We start from the raw sequence: 15,606 nt of genomic DNA, 5'->3' as shown, positions 1-15,606 counted from the left end.
TCCACATTCCAATAACTCCTGTAACTTCACCACCTCCACCATTAATTCCGTTCCCAAATTCCCTCAGCCGAAGTGGACTTGCCGCTGTGCAGGCTCAGTTCTCTGGGTTAACAGCAGCTACAGAGACTGGAGTCAGGCCACCATCACCCCAGGAACCACTTGCAGGTCAGTGACCAACTCCTTTCACCCACCACAAAACTCAGGGCCTCGTGTTAGCTGCAGTGTCAGTTGTTTTCAGGAGGGGGAAAAATGAAAATCTTATTTTTACACGGGGTTTCTGTGTGTTTGGTTGGTTTTTTAGAACAAGCAACTCTAACATTTGATTCCTAGATACCCAAATCCTCCAACACACGCAAATTGCAGCCAGTCTTTTAATGAACAGTTTCCTTCTGCCCTGAAATGGCCTTTCTGCTTTAGGGCTACACTTTTTCCAAGCGTGACAGCTTTCAGTTCATACAGGGAGCAGTTTACCATGACACAAGGCAAACGCGTAGATGAACGCGCTCTCTCATCGACCGCTACTTCACTGCGTTACAGAACTCGTATTAAAAATAAAGAACGGCATAGAGTCTGTGCTGGCACCGGCTGAAGCGACCAGTCCGACCTGTCCCCGCGGGCGGCGGCGCTCAGAGCCCCTGTCCGGCGGGGCTCAGCATCTCCTGCAGCACCAGGTGCAGAAGATGGTTCTGCTCGGCGCTCAGCAGCGGCCACAGCTCGGCCTGCAGCGCCTTCAGCGCCTCCGCGTCCTTCTCCTGGCACGCCAGCACTGCCGACTGCAGCAGCAGGAACAGCTCGGCCGGCAGGTAGCTGGCGGCCGGCGGCAGCCCCCCGCCCGTCCCGGTGCCGCTGCCGGTGCCCGGTCCGCCGTCGGGCGCTTCCCAGCAGTACTGCTCCAGCGTGCGGGCGTGCTCGGGCAGCAGCTTGGCGGGCGGCGGCTGCAGCAGGAGCAGCAGCAGCACCCGCGACACCTCGCAGCGCGCCAGCACGTCCAGGAAGGCGCCGCCGGACGCGGCCCCGATCCCGGCCGCGCCTCCCAGCCCGGCCCCGGCCAGCGCCTGCGCCCGCGTCAGCGTGGCCAGCGCCCCGGCGTAGTCGCGGGCCAGCAGCAGGCAGGACGCGCGCTCGGCCAGGCAGCGCAGAGCCTGCAGCGGCAGCCGCGCCGCCGTCAGCAGCTCCGCCGCCCGCTGCAGGGGCGCGGCGGCGCGGGCGGGCTGTCCCGTGTCGCGGAGCGCCGCCGCCAGCTCCAGGCACGGCCCGGCCGCCAGCGCGGGCTGCCCCCGCTCCAGGTGCAGGCGGGCGGCGAAGGCCCCGCAGCTCTGCGCCGCCGCCACGTGCTCGCCGAAGCCACCGCGCAACCCCAGGCGCTGCCGCAGGTCCCGCTCCTGGCGCAGGAAGAGCCGCGCGGCCTCGGCCAGCGCGGCCGCCTCGGCGGGGCCGTGGAACAGGCTCTGCGCGCACCGCGCCACGGCCAGCTGGCACCAGGCGGCGTAGGGCAGGCTCTCCTGGGCGCGCAGCTCCCGCGCCAGCGCCGCGAACTGCTCCGCCGCCTCCGCCACGTTCGGCTTCCTCAGGAACCGCCGCCGCAGCTTGGCCGACACCAGCCGGTACCGCGACAGGAAATCGCCGTCGCTGCCGAGCCCCGGGCCGGAGCCGCCCGCCCCGCCGGGGCCGGAGCCGCCGCCCGCCGACAGCATCGCGGGCCCAGCGCGGAACTGACGCGCCGCGCCGGCCGGCGCTCCGCCGCGCGCCGCCGCCCAATCGGCGTCCGCCCCGCCTCTCGCCGCCGGCCAATCAGCGTCTCGTGGCAGCGGGGCGTGGCGGGGGCGCGGCTACGGAGCAGCGCATCCCAGGGGTCACCGCCCGCGGTGGGCGTGGCCGTGTGGCACAGGCCTCGCCCATGGCGCGCGGGTAACGGAGGCGAGTCCCGCCTCAGGCACGCAGCGGGCCTGGACCGTGTTGTGCCGCCTTGCGGCGTGGAGGACCTCCGCTCCTGCCCATGCTCCCGCCTCACCGGGACAAGATGGAGCGGGAGCGGGCGGGGAGAGAGCGAAGCTCTGGAGCTCTTGGGGGGAGCCGCAGCAGCTGGGTTCACAGAAGAACAATTCACCCAAAGGGTGAGCCTCTTGGCCAAAGGAAGTTTGGCGGCAGGAATTTTAGGTGACATCAAAGGGTGGCAGGTAAACACTTGGACAAGAGAACTCCTGGGGGTCCCTAAACAGCTAAACCACGTCTGACCTGGAAAAATCTCCAGCGCTGAAAATATTTCGTGATGGAGAGATTAAGTGAGCAGAGGACCACGTGTGCTTGCGTGCTCCTCGCTTTTCCCTGAGCACCTGCTGGAAGCACGGGAGAGGCTGTTCTTGCACTCCTGTCCATACGATCACATGCACCCGCCTGCACCCACCCTGCGTGCCCGGCTGACACGGCAGACAGACCCCCCTGCTGCTCTCTCCGCAGTCCCGAGTACCCCATCGCACCGGCTCGGTGGCAGGCGGCACTGAGCTGTCAGTCTGTCCCAGGCCAGTCCCGCAGCTGCCGTGACACCTCGCCACCCGTGTGTGCTCAGCACGGGGTGAAAGCGCGGCCCTCCGCAGCAGCCGGGGGCGGGGAGCACGGGGCGGGCTCCGCGCTCTCACCGCGCCCCTTCCGCTCGCCGATGCCGCTGCCGGAGCGGGTCCCTGTGGCTGCCCGGAGCGGAGCCGGTTCTCCAGCCCGTGCCCGTGGGCTGGACAGAGCCCCTCGCACCCCGCCATGGCTCTGTCCTGCGTGCTGAGGCCACCGCGCTGCCACCTCCGCCCTCCGCCGCTCGCCCTGCCCTGCCTGCCCGCTCCGCACCGCAGCCTGGTCACGGCCACAGCAGCGACCCGGGGAGGGAGGAGAAAGGCCAGGGTGAGCTGCAGCCTGCCTGAGCCTTCCTGGGAGGAGAGGTACGGCTTTTTGAAAATGACCAAGCGTTCTTTCAAAGCAGCGAGCGCCTAAAGCTGTGAACGTGGTGGCTTGGGGGTTTACTTCCACGCAGTAGGAATAGACGAGACAGGGCTCGGAATGTTTCCCTGGAGGCTGGGCTCGGGGATAGTGGAGGAGACAAATGAAAAGTTCTGAGAGGAAAGGAGCAGATAAGTTGCCATATTGGCAAGCAAAAGGTCTGATTTGCAGTCCTGGGCCTCAGAGTAGTTGGCACTGGGTTCTTTGGAAGCAATTCCAAAAATCCTAGGTGAGCAATAGCTGCAACTTACCCAGCTGCAGGGTGGTGTTCCCCATGGGCTCAGGGAATCAATTATGAGTGCTTGAATCATGTCAGACTCACCTCTTTTTTGGGTGTCTTTTTAGGGTGTATATATATATATATATGTATATATATTTATATATATATTTATATATATATATATATTTTTTTTTTTTTTTAATCACCTTTTATGTGTTTTGTTCTTGCTTGTTCTGCTTTGGCTGTGAGTAGTGGCAAGTTCTGAGGTTTATCTCTAAACTACTTCTGTGCGGGTGGCTGGGTCAGTGAAAATGGGCAGCCTGAAATTCCCTCCTTCTACACACAAGCTGTGCATTTCCCTGTGGTTCCCTGGGAGTCTGGGTGTTCACAGGCAGCCCTGGTGCAGAGCCCACACCAGAACAGTCCTGCCCATGAAGGAACTGACAGGATGACACAGGAATCAGGAGTCAAGTCGCTCTGGGCACTGCCTTGCTGTTGTGCTTTCCAGGTTAGCAAATGCAGTGACGCCACTGTGGAGACTTCCCTACCAAGAGCAGCTGCAGGTAAGATGTGTTTACACAGACTTTTCTCTGCTGTGTCGCCCCAGCTGTCCCTCCTATGCCCTTAGCATCTTAATGCAGCAAACTGTTCATTTACTGCTGTTTTAATCCTGTGAAGGATGGAACTGGGAGGTTCCTTGTACAGAGGATGGGCATTTGCACAGTGATCCTGTCCTCTGTGGGACTGCTTCAGCTTAGACAAAGTGTTCCAGGCCAGCATTTGGGGACCACAGACACAGGATTTTTCTTTCTTGCTGTTTCTCCAGGCAGCTGTAGTTAGGAAAAGGGCAGAGTTCCTCTGGGGCTATATTTTCACTTGCAGTTTTTCCTCCTGTTGGACTCCTCAGAGGTGGGTGATGAAGATCTGCCCACCATCGTGTGGTCCTGTGAGAGTGTTTCTGCCTTGGAACTCCTCTGCAGGTAAAGTATGAAAGCCAGAGGAAGGTTTTGCAGACACTGGCATCTCGTCTTGAGGAGCTGGGCATAGATGCACAGAAACCTGGTGGGCTCTGCTGTCCTCTGCAGCCTGTAGTCCCTTCGGTGAGTGTCCCATGGGAATTCTCTCCCCTCTGAGCCATGAACAGTCTCTCACTCAACAGCTCTAGAGTCTCATGGGGGGCATCATTTGGTTGCAGAGAGTATGTCTGATTCAGTCCTTGCTAACTTGTGCTTTGCGGCTTGTGGCTGCCCAAGAGTGAAATAAGCCCAGTGCTTAGGAATCCTTTTTTTGTGCCTAAGGCCTCCCTGTTAAACCTGTCACCATTCTGTCACAGAGAGCCACTTCTTGTCCCCAAGGGGCAGAACTGGGGTTCTTGTGCACAAGCTCTGTTTCTGTGTTTTGCCCATTCACATACATCTTCCCATGTTGGCAGCAGAATAACCAGGCTGGGGTTTGGCTTTCCTCCATTGCTTTTTCTTCCAGTCCAAGGCTTTGCTTTCCCTTCTTTTCTCCCTCAGCCCATCATTAATGGCTACCGAAACAAATCGACTTTCTCTGTGAACCGAGGACCAGATGGGAACCCCAAAACTGTGGGGTTGTATGTAGGAACAGGCAAAGGTGAGTGCAGGACAAGAAATTCATAGAAAACTGCTGGCATGGGCTGTGGAAATGGGGAAAGGACTCCACAGTTTATCATGTCAGATGCTACAGTGCTACACGCCCTGAACCAGAGCAATTCAATTCCTGCCCATCTCTCTGCAGGAAGAAATATTGTCTGTGTGAAAGCCAACCATGTGGAGAACATACCCTCAAAACACAAACAAGTAGCCCAGGTAAATAAATAAGTCATGTCTGTCCCTTCACTGTTGAATAGAGAGACTGGGAGAGCACTGTAATTTTAATTATGCTGTGTTTTCAAGTCCATTTTCATGTTCTGAAAATTTTCATGCCCGATTCTTGTTGGTGGAGAAATACTTTTGTAAAAAACTCACGTGTTAATATTGCAGCCCATAAATTAATGTCCCGAGTAATGAAGTTAAACAAGCGACAATCAATTCCTGCCAATCTATGAAAATGCATAAGAACTGCAAATTGAAATTATTACAATGTGTTGTCTTTCAAGAGCCTGGAGGGAGCTTTCACCCAGGGTATTGAAATCAAACAGAAAAAGCAGACCACAGTGGTGGAAGGGCTGCCTGTCTTGGGGGGCTAAGAGCAGGGCAGTTGTCTTCATGGTACTAAAGGTGCCCCTTCCCCTCCCCTCAGTGCTATGAGGAGTTCATCTGTCGCTCCCCCCTGGACTCCTGCATCCTCTTCCATGAGGGCGGGCACTGGCGAGAGCTCGTGGTTCGTACCACCAGCCATGGCCACACCATGGCTATCATCACCTTCCACCCCCAGCAGCTGGGCCAGGTGAGGACAGGGCGAGGGCACAGCAGGTATCTGGCTGAGCTGAGCCTGCTGGGCGTGTTGCTGGGGAGAGGGGTCTCATCAGGTTACCCAGAGAGGCAGCTTTTCCTTTCTCACCCTTCACAGGAGGCACTGGCTACTCAGAAAGCGTTGCTGAAGGAGTTCTTCACATGTGGGCCCGGAGCAGTCTGTGCCTTGACTTCACTTTATTTCCAAGAGAGGTAAATGCCTCGACAGGGGGAATGAGTGGAAACAAAGCTGGCTCCTTCTTCTACCCCCTTTCTGACCAAATTCAAATTCCACCAGTTCAGGGAGTGCTGGAAGAGAATGACAGATGTTTGGATCCCTCTTGAAGATGTGGCTTTAGGATGGCCCCGCCTTTTATTTTTCCAGACTCATTTGAACACACTATGGCCCTACTTCATGGGTATTATGAGTCTAGGAAACTTGAAAAACTTCCAGTGACTGTCCCAAGACAGTAAATCACATTAGCAGCAAAACTGGGGAATAGACCTGAGGAATGCTGCCTTCTGCTAAGTCATTTTGATCTTTTTAATGATATTTAGGCTGTGCAAGTCACAGATCCCTTACAAAGAATCAAAATGCTTCAACCTTGTTGAAAGGCTCACACGAAATATAAGTTCCTGGGGGGAAGAACCATCTTCCACTGCCTGGAAACCACTGGAATGGAAACCAGCTCCTCTGGAGTAGAACCATCTTCCACTGGAATGGAAACCAGTTCTTCCCTGCTGCCTTCTAACAGCTGTTTTTTGTGTGGTCTTCCAGCACGATGACACGCTGCTCCCACGAGCAGTCCCCTTACCAGCTCCTCCACGGAGCACCGCACATCTTCGAGGAACTGCTCGGCCTGAAGTTCCGCATCTCCCCAGACGCCTTTTTCCAAGTCAACACGGCTGGAGCAGAAGTTCTGTACCAGGCAGTCGGGGAGCTCTGCCAGGCTACTGGGGACACTGTCCTCCTTGACATCTGCTGCGGAACAGGTGGGTTCCTGGGCTCCCAGAGCTCTGCATTCCAGAGCTGATCCTCGCTGTGTAAAGGTCTGTTTCTTCAGCATGAGTGCTTGGAGCAGTTTTGTTTCCTGTGTTTCCAGGCACAATCGGTCTCTCTCTGGCTCACCGAGTGTCCAAGGTTATTGGTGTCGAGGTGGTGGAGAAGGCAATAGAGGATGCTGAGTGGAATGCAGCATCCAATGGTGAGTTCAAACTCGCTGTGGCAAAAAGTTTCGAACTAAATGCCGAAAAATCGGAGTAGGAGTGAGCAGATGGACCCTAACCAGTTACCTTCACACAGCAAAGGGTGGTTCACGTTATACCCAGCTCTTGGTGAGACTCGGTTCATGTGGTTCCTTTTTTGTTTCACAGGGATCTCAAACTGTGAGTTTCACAGTGGAAAGGCAGAGGCTGTGTTACCACAGCTCTGGCATCGTGGGAGGATGCCCGACCGCTTGTTGCTGTGGTGAACCCTTCTCGGGCTGGCCTACGTGAGAGAAAATGCTATTTATTTTCATCTTGTAAACAGAGAGTTTTGAAAAAGTTCTGTGAGACCTGTTATACTGGCTCCAAACCCTTACCTCGCTTAGTCTCTTGTTTCTTGTTGCTGACAGCAGCTAAAATCCCATAAAATCTGCTGTTTTCAGTGCCTTCATCATGCCTTCTCTTTATCTCTGATCTTTTGTCCATCTTTCACAGGCTCACACAATTATTTAAGAGAAAATGGACTATAAAGCCTAGCTGAGTTTTGAATGCGTCCAAGGGTGTATCCCCTCTCCTGACAATATTTTCCCTAACATATTTAATCAGAATTTTCCCTTGCTGGCATACATCTATTGCTTCTCATCCTCTTCCAATGCCCCTCTGAGAAGATTCTGCTATCTGTAATCTCTCAAGAGGTCCCTGGAGATAGCAGATGGATCCTTGCTTACCTTCTCTTTCCCAGGATGAACAGCCCAGCCCTCAAACTGTCTCAGTGGTCTCCCCTGGAGTGTGTACTGGGAAGTCACACACTGGTCCTGGTGCCCAGATGTGCTCTCACAAATGTGTGTGGAAGGTTTTGCCTTTGCTTAATTGAGTAACATTTTTTCTCTTCCTTCCTCCATCCCCCTGGGAAGCAGAGGGACTTCTCCCATTGCCCTGTGCCCTGCCTGCCAAATTGGCTAAGCTGTCAGCAGCGTGGGTTCACACCCTTGGCCTCCTGAGAGACTGCATCTGAGAGAGAACGTGGCAAAATACACAGCTGTATTTTTGACAGTTCTGTGATGCCGTGCAGTCATTCCTTCTGGAGAGCTCAGGGGGGTGGTGGGAAAGCAGGCTGTCTGTTTTTTGCAGATTACAGGGTTGTGCGAGCCATCCGGAACTGCCGGTCCATCCGCAGGCTGCTCTACATCTCCTGCAAGCCAGAGGGTGAAGCCATGAGGAACTTCCTTGAGTGAGCACTCTCCTCCTTTCTGTTGTGACAGACCCTGCTAAGCCCAGACAAGGCATCAGTGAGGAATAGAAAACAATTCAAATGTTGCACAATGACATTGTGCATCCCTCTAAAAAAAAAAAAAAAAAAAAAGTGCATCAGGATGTGAGGTAGAGTCCATCGAGTTCAGTGCAGGAAGGTTGGCCCCTCCCAGGAAAGTGAAGCCAAGGGGATTTGTCACCTGCTTAGGGGTTAAGCATGTAGCTTTATCTGGACAGCCTTTAGCTGGGGTAGACCCAGGTGATAAATCTGTCTGCAGGCAGCCATGAGGGCAGTGCAGAACTGAAACTGAGCTCAGTTCAGCTGGGATGGCTTCTGAGAAAAGCAGCTTTAAACTTGCCACTGACTGCTCAGCTTGTCCCTGAGGCTGTCAGAGCTGGTTTGGGGTTCAGTATTGATGGTTCCACACCTCAGCCAGTGTCAGGTGCAGACTCTGAGGAATGTTAGCCAAACACATGATACCTCCTTTGTGGGCCCCCCTTGGATTGTGATACCAGTGGTGGGAAGGCTTCTGCTACTGCTCTGAAGGATGTTCTTTGCTTTCCACAGGCTGTGCTGCCCACCTGACCCACGGAAGAAGCTGGCAGGGGAGCCATTTACCCCTGTGTTGGCTGTTCCTTTTGACATGTTTCCTCACACTGTTCATTGTGAGCTGGTGCTGCTCTTCACCCGCTGACAAGGAGGCAAGGATGAGCTCTGAGAGCCTGGGAAGCAACCTCCTCCTGTCCCAAAGAGCCAACGTAGTTAGGATTTTAACTTATTTTCTATGAAGTTGTATAAAAATAAATAATTTTGCTTTTTCTCTTACTTTGGGTTGCCTAGCAATACCGTTCCGTAAAGAACTTCTTGGATTTCTGGGGTGAAAAGGTTCTCTGTAGCATTTCATCACCCTTCCTTCCCCTGCAAACCTTGGGTTGCTCGTTATAGCAGCCTGGAAAAGTCTCTCTCCCTGTGCTGAGGAATATGAAGCTCGATGTTCAGGGCTCAAGCCATGGAGGCTCAAAATACATGTGTTTAGGACTTGAAAATTACTACACCATAAAGGGAGTGATGATGAGATTCCTGACAGGCATAGGAAATATCACTCTTGCACTCTCCTGTGAGTGCAGGTTTTTACGCACAGTTGCAGCCTCTTGTTTTCATTTTATACCAAAGGATGCAATATTCCAGCAGCTCTGTTTCGTGTAATTATACCTTGGTTTCTCACTGCGAGATCTGAATAGATTTCTGCTAGGTTTTGGTCAAAAGGAAATTTGTTGCATTAATTGTAGGGGAAACAATGACTTTAAATCAGAAAATACCAGAGGATCATAAAACTTTTCCCCTAGCCTCTGGCGAGCTGAACATGCAGGATAGGTTTTATATCTGCAGTGGGGGCGGGTTACACAAGTGGCCTCACATTCCCTTTTGGGCATCAGGTTCCAGGACAGCCACGGGGGCAAAACATTTCTTTTTCTTTCCTGCCGCAAATAAATGAAGCAATATATTGTTTGCTATGTACGAGCGTCTGAAGATCTGAAACAGAGCTCTCTATGTACGAGAGACCCCTGCGCACTTCTCCTCCACAGCACGTTACTCCTGTACCCTCTGCTAACGTGTCCTTGTTTTCCCACTAATGAATAACTGTGCTCTGCCTTTGGCTGCCATCCCGCATCCCTAAAATTGACTCCGTTTCGGCTTTCCGTGGGCGATTTACGGGACACGCAAGGTAACCAGAGGATGCGCTCGAGTGCCGGAGCTGCCAGGCTCTGGCTGCAGGGCTTTAGGACCCAGGGGTTGCCGAGTGGAGGAGGCTGAATCCCCTCCCGCTGTCATCCTCCTGCCTCTGCAGCTTTATTCCTACAGCCTTCAATGGTGACGGGCTCCCTCCCGCCCGGGCTGGCAGCCAGAGCCACAAGGCCTCGCTAGGAGCGGATCCCCGCGGCCCTATGGCATCCCCCAGGACCATCACCATCGTCGCCCTCTCCGTGGCCCTGGGGCTCTTCTTCGTCTTTATGGGGACCATCAAACTGACCCCCCGGCTCAGCAGGGATGCCTACAATGAGATGGTGAGTCTCGGGCAGCACGGAGGGAGGTGCTTTAGGGCTCTCCCTCCCTGCAGCAGGAGCGGTGCGGGATGCAGGGGGTGACTGCCCCGGAGCCCCGAGCGAGCGGCAGGAGAGGGAAGAAGCCGATCCGACTCCTCACTTGATAGGCACGGAGAGAAGCCAATAATACGCAGTGCCCAGGGTATCCTGGCAGCCCTCTCCTGGGCTCCAGCTGAGCCTATCCACGGAGAAACCTCTGGTGGATAAGGATGGGGAGGGGAGGCGAGGAGGACGGGGTGGCACAGCACACACAGCCTGCAGAAGATGGGGACACAAAGGTCTGGAAAAGCCAGGCCTGCAGAAGTGCCAGACACGCAGCAGGCAGGGACAGCTGATCCCCGAGGGGAAATCTAGCCACTGGATGGGGGTAGGAAGAGCAGATGCCTGCTCTGGCAGATGTTCATCCTCAAAATTCGATGCTTTAAAGCAAGGATAATTATACTGACTGTCCCTACTTCACCAGACTTGTGCAGGGATTAATTAATGCTTGTGAAATGCTTTGAGATTCTTAGCTGGCAGAGGAAGGTATTATTAATAGTCTTCTTATTATTCTCTTTGGCCTGGGAAATGAGGCTCTCCCCCTGTTGCCTGGAGAGGAAAGGGGTGAGGAGAGGACGGAGGAGTCGCTGTGTGCATTTCTCACCTGGTGGACTGGTTTATCTCTCTGCTCAGGGCCAGCCCTGCTGCAGAGCTTTGTGAGCTGCAGGCAGGTGGGGGACTGGCTGCCACATTTTGCTTCCTCATCTGTGTTTATTTATTCTCCTGCCCCTTCCCCCCCCTGCTTCCCAGTTATTTATTGTGGTGGTTGAAAAGATTAGTATGATTTTTGTGCCCCTAAAAAAAAAAAAAAAAAAAAAAAAAAAAAAAAAAGAAAAAGTGCTGGAAGTTTCCAGCACATTCTGTTCTCTCCCTTTGCTCCACCTGCCCAGCTGCTTTTCCTTAGCTCTCAAATAACATCTGAATTGCAGTGCTTAGTCTGCAGCCCAGCACAGGGATCTCACAGAGGAAAATCCCCGAGAAGTAAGTCGTGGGCAAGAGACACATGAGGTAAAACCCCTAGAAAACAAAGCTCTTAAGCTTCTGCTACAGGAAAAAAAAAAAAAAAAAAAAGACACAGAGACTTTAGGAGCATTGCAAAATGCTTGCTCTCTAAAATATTTCACTTCTGTGTCCCCTTCTGCTTTATCAAGAGTCAGGCCTACAGGTAGGAATGATCTCTGGTTTTATCATTATTTTTCATAGTCCATCTTGTTACATATTCATGGCTCATTAGGCTCTCCTGCCGTTGCTGTGCTATGTACTGTGGTGGTCTGTCAGGTCATGCAGACAGGAAAATCCTGACCTTGCTAATCCATAACGAAGGCTTTTTGCCCCCCGCAAACAGAGTTATCTACCTAAAACACCAAACTTGTAGTTTTTCATTCAACAAAAACCACATTAGCTTGCCTATTAAAATACCTAAAATACCAGAGTACTCTAGGAAATGCTTATAGTACATTTCTTAAAAATGTACTTTTCACAGCTGTTTAAAAATACTCTGCTCTGAGGTTTTAGTCACTGAAGGTTTAAAATACATCCTTACAATGCAAACACTTGGAGTAAATGTGTCATAATCTTCAATTATTTTTGTAGCAAAAATGACAATGCTGGATATTCTTTAACCACCTGTGAAGCGTCAGATCCTCTCAGAAGGAAGCATCAAAATCCATGGAGATGTGGGAAAGTTCTGTATGCCTATAATGTAGGTTTCCAAAATTGTGTGGAAGCAAATCCACAGTCTGATCAGTGCATGTGGGAGCTGAACAATCCTGTACCTGAGATTTGGCTTCCATTTCCCTCACGCTGATTGGAAAACAGAGAACACAGTGGCAAGAATGTCTTCAGGGGTATTATTCTCAAGTATAAGTGGAAATAATTTCAGTGTCTCGCATGGAATGTAGGAGCCTTATTAATATATATATATGAAAGGAAATATTTGATTGCAAAACAAAAAGAAGAAAAAACCACAAACAAAACAGTAAGGCCACCAGCACCTAATGTTCAAATGCAAGAACCTGGACATGTGTAAGGACAAAGGTGGTTTCTTTCCCCAAAAGAATGAGGCAGCTGTATGAGCAGGCTGAGTCTTGCAACTTGCACTGCTTCTAAATACAGCATAAACCAAGGAGAAAATAATGTCAAATGTCAGCTTGATTTCACCTGAGGAAAGAAAGAATCATAAAAGTATACAAGCACAGGATAAGACTGGTGATTTTCAGCTTTTATGTTTAGTCCCACCCTAAGCCTGCACTGCCTGTAACTACTCTAAGTTGTTTTGGAGTATTGTAAGATGCTTTGGAGTAGAAAGAGACTTGTATTTACTTGCTGTGCTTTGGCTTTGCAGGGATTGGGTGTATTAGTCAATTTTAAAGCACAAGGTACTCTTAGAAAGAGGTTTGTTTGTTTTAACATGGTTCTGCACTGCCAGTTCCAGCAATCACAACCTCAGATTGCAGGGTAAGGTACACCTGGCCTGGTTGTAGTTCCAAAGATGGATGGGAGGTTGCAGAGCTGTTTTCCAGTGAAGAGACAACAGCTTAGAAAGGGAAAATTGCAGATTGATGGTTTAATATATCCCCAAACAGAAGCTTTACAGATTGGGTAATTTGCCAGAGGGGTCTGTGACAATTGAAACAATTTTTAGGTAGTGTTGCACATCAGTCCATTTCAATGGAAGTCGCCTTTGCCTTCAGTTTCTCACACGATGTCCTTGGCTGCTTGGTTCCAGAAACGAGCATACAAAAGCTACGTGCGGGCCCTGCCCATGCTCAAGAAGATGGGAGTCAGCTCCATCCTCCTCCGCAAGAGCATCGGCGCCCTGGAAGTGGCGTGCGGCATTGTCATGACACTGGTGCCCGGTCGCCCCAAGGACGTGGCCAACTTCCTGCTCCTGCTCCTCGTGCTGGCTGTGCTCTTTTTCCACCAGCTCGTGGGGGACCCCCTCAAGCGTTACGCCCACGCCCTGGTCTTTGGGATCCTGCTCACCTGCCGCCTGCTGATCGCTCGCCAGCCCGAGGAGCTGCCGCCGGAGAAGAGGATGCTGTCGGTGAACGGGGATGAGCAGCCGCTCATCCATGAAGCAGCTCCCGAGAAAGGCAAAATGAAGGTATCCTAGCTGAGTGCATGTGAGGAAACACGGACCCTCGAGGCAGCTCTCTCCAAAATCACCCAGAAAATTTGGTTTTTATTTACCTACTTGCATTTCTTTTTTTTCTTTTTTTTTTTTTTTAATTGGTCTGTCTAAATAAAGTTGCACTTGGGGTCTGAGAGATACAAGGTATGTCTACACTGTAGTCTTGCTTTTGCTGCTGCCCTGTAATGTAGAAAAACACAAGCTAGCTTCCACAGGGACAGCTTGGAGGCAGTCAGCAACCCAGCTGGAGCAGTGCTGGCCTCAGCAGGAGCTGCAAAACCAGCCTGAGACCCTGGGCAGGGACCTGGGTGGGCAGGGAGGCCACCCTGGCACTGCTGCAGTGGGGAGATCGGTCCTGAGCACCAGCCCTGAGCACCACGACAGCAGAGCTGGCCTGGGTGCGCTGCTGCTGCCTGGAACAGGGGCTGGGCAGGACATGGCCAGTGTCCCTGTGCAGCCCCACACACACCTCTGCATTTCCCTTTCCATGGTCGAGAGGTAAAAGGGACCCCGTTACCAAAAAAGTGCTGTCTGTTGTGCTGGAGAGAGGGATTCCTTGGGCTTTGCTGCCTCTGGGCCCTGTCCTTTCTGTGGAATGGCTATCCAGAGAAAACGTGGGGTGCTCTGTTTACATCTTCTTTGATTTCGGTGCAGAGGCTCCAAAACTGGGACAATGGCCTGATAACAGCAGTTTTTTGCCTGCTTCACATGAGGCAGTGGCATCTCTTTACCCTTCTTGGTGGAGAGTAAGGGTGCCTGGAGAGGGGATGGGGAGCAGAACTGCCCAAAGAACTCCAAAATATCTCTCTGATGTTCACAAGTAGCATTGTGCTCCCCAGTTCCCTGCAAGTTCCATTTTTTTTTTTTTTTTGTCCCTCCCAAAGCTACTGTGACTTTATAGAATTGTTGTTTATTTCTGGTAGATGAGGGTCTGAACAATTGCAGGTACCTCACTGCTCATCCCACACACAGCCTCAGTGGGCTGGGATAAGTCCTGTTACCAGAGCCTGAATCCCTGTGTTGTATCTGAAATCCTAGAGTGTCATTAAGGAGCATGTGTTACCTCTGAAATTTGTCTGGTTTTCTTAATGTTTGTCTGTTTTCAGTTTTTCCTTCTTTTTTATTTTATTTTTTTTTAATTAGTCACAAAAATAAACTTTTTGAAATTTGGAGAAAAATGTCTTTACAGAAACAAATTTCTTATTTGAGAGACGTGTTGGAAAACATTTCCCTCTGGTCAAACACTCCACCTAAAATGGGCAGAATCATGTCAGGCAACTTGAGAGTGGAAGGTAGATAAACTCTACTTGGTTATATATTAATAACCACAGATATTTAAAAGAGACATTTGAGTATTTTACTGAAACAGTCTCAAATTTCTGCTACAATCCAATGTAGCAGTGAGAAAAGGGAACTCCAGTAAACTGTCAGCTTGTATCTCTATAAAAATTAATGATGGATGTGCATATGAAGTTTTCTCCTGAAGTTTGCTTCTAAAACAGATGCAGCCCTGTATATATGTATACATATATATATATTGAAAAAGCCTCCTCCCAGAGCTCCAGATGGACTAAATCTCTCTCATCAGATGTGCACCCTGAGCAAAGGAACCAGCAGGTCACCTCTGTTAGACAATCTCATCTTCACAGACTATCTCAAGGTCATCCAAAAGACAGAGTTCCCTTTACTTCTCGAAAGACACTTTAACTACCATGCCTCAACTGGGGTTATTAATTGTGTTTTAATTCAAAACCAAATAAAAATACCACCAACTCAAACCCGCACCATGCTGTGCATTCCTGCACAACTGAACTGCTGCAGCCCTTTCACCTGGGCATCCAACCCAGGAAACCTTTGGGAACAATTGTTGTGTGTATCTTTTGTACCATTCCTCACCGAAGCTTGTAGAGATATTAGTAATAAAGCATCCCGTGGAGCAAAGCCTGTCTCTGTAAAAGCTTCAGACTGTTCAGTGAACACTAAAAAAACCCCCGTTTTTTCACATTTGCAGGGATATGAACAACTGACCCGCAGCGGTGGTTGCGTGTTCTTTATTACAGAGCGAGACAACTCATCTTGGAGCCCAGAAACAAGAATTCTGTATTTATCTTAGTGGGCTGACCTCTATCACTTCCCCCCAGCGTTAAACAGCTAATTTTGGACACTTCCAGCCATCTGTGCTCGCTGGAAGTGACAAGAACAGATCCACTCCTTCTGTAAGACCTCGATGCTAATTTACTCTTCCTTTT

At 51.3% G+C, this 15,606-nt stretch overlaps 3 protein-coding genes across 3 annotated transcripts; 2 read left to right on the top strand and 1 right to left on the bottom strand.

Moving 5' to 3' along the window:
• Positions 1-357: 357 nt before the first annotated feature.
• Positions 358-1,694, bottom strand: LOC120761947 (40-kDa huntingtin-associated protein-like). Its single transcript, XM_040083739.2, has one exon. It carries the CDS (start codon positions 1,692-1,694, stop codon positions 627-629), a length of 1,068 nt encoding a protein of 355 aa, XP_039939673.1. The 3' UTR covers positions 358-626.
• A 993-nt stretch (positions 1,695-2,687) lies between these two features.
• On the top strand, positions 2,688-9,083 carry TRMT2B (tRNA methyltransferase 2 homolog B). The gene is given in 13 exon segments (XM_040084018.2): positions 2,688-2,927; positions 3,714-3,768; positions 4,186-4,305; positions 4,723-4,822; positions 4,967-5,037; positions 5,471-5,617; positions 5,741-5,835; positions 6,401-6,615; positions 6,726-6,827; positions 6,997-7,044; positions 7,047-7,115; positions 7,960-8,059; positions 8,648-9,083. Coding segments are annotated over 13 exon segments (1,425 nt in total). The 5' UTR covers positions 2,688-2,751; the 3' UTR covers positions 8,775-9,083.
• Positions 9,084-9,811: 728 nt separating this feature from the next.
• TMEM35A (transmembrane protein 35A) lies at positions 9,812-13,500 on the top strand. The gene is made up of 2 exons (XM_040084028.2): positions 9,812-10,146; positions 12,953-13,500. Exons 1-2 carry the CDS (start codon positions 10,027-10,029, stop codon positions 13,337-13,339), a joined length of 507 nt encoding a protein of 168 aa, XP_039939962.1. The 5' UTR covers positions 9,812-10,026; the 3' UTR covers positions 13,340-13,500.
• The last annotated feature ends 2,106 nt before the right edge of the window (positions 13,501-15,606 follow it).

This window comes from Hirundo rustica, chromosome 21 (assembly GCF_015227805.2).
Source record: "Hirundo rustica isolate bHirRus1 chromosome 21, bHirRus1.pri.v3, whole genome shotgun sequence".
In the NCBI taxonomy this organism is placed as follows: Eukaryota; Metazoa; Chordata; class Aves; order Passeriformes; family Hirundinidae; genus Hirundo; species Hirundo rustica.
This window is presented reverse-complemented; position numbering and strand designations above follow the sequence as displayed.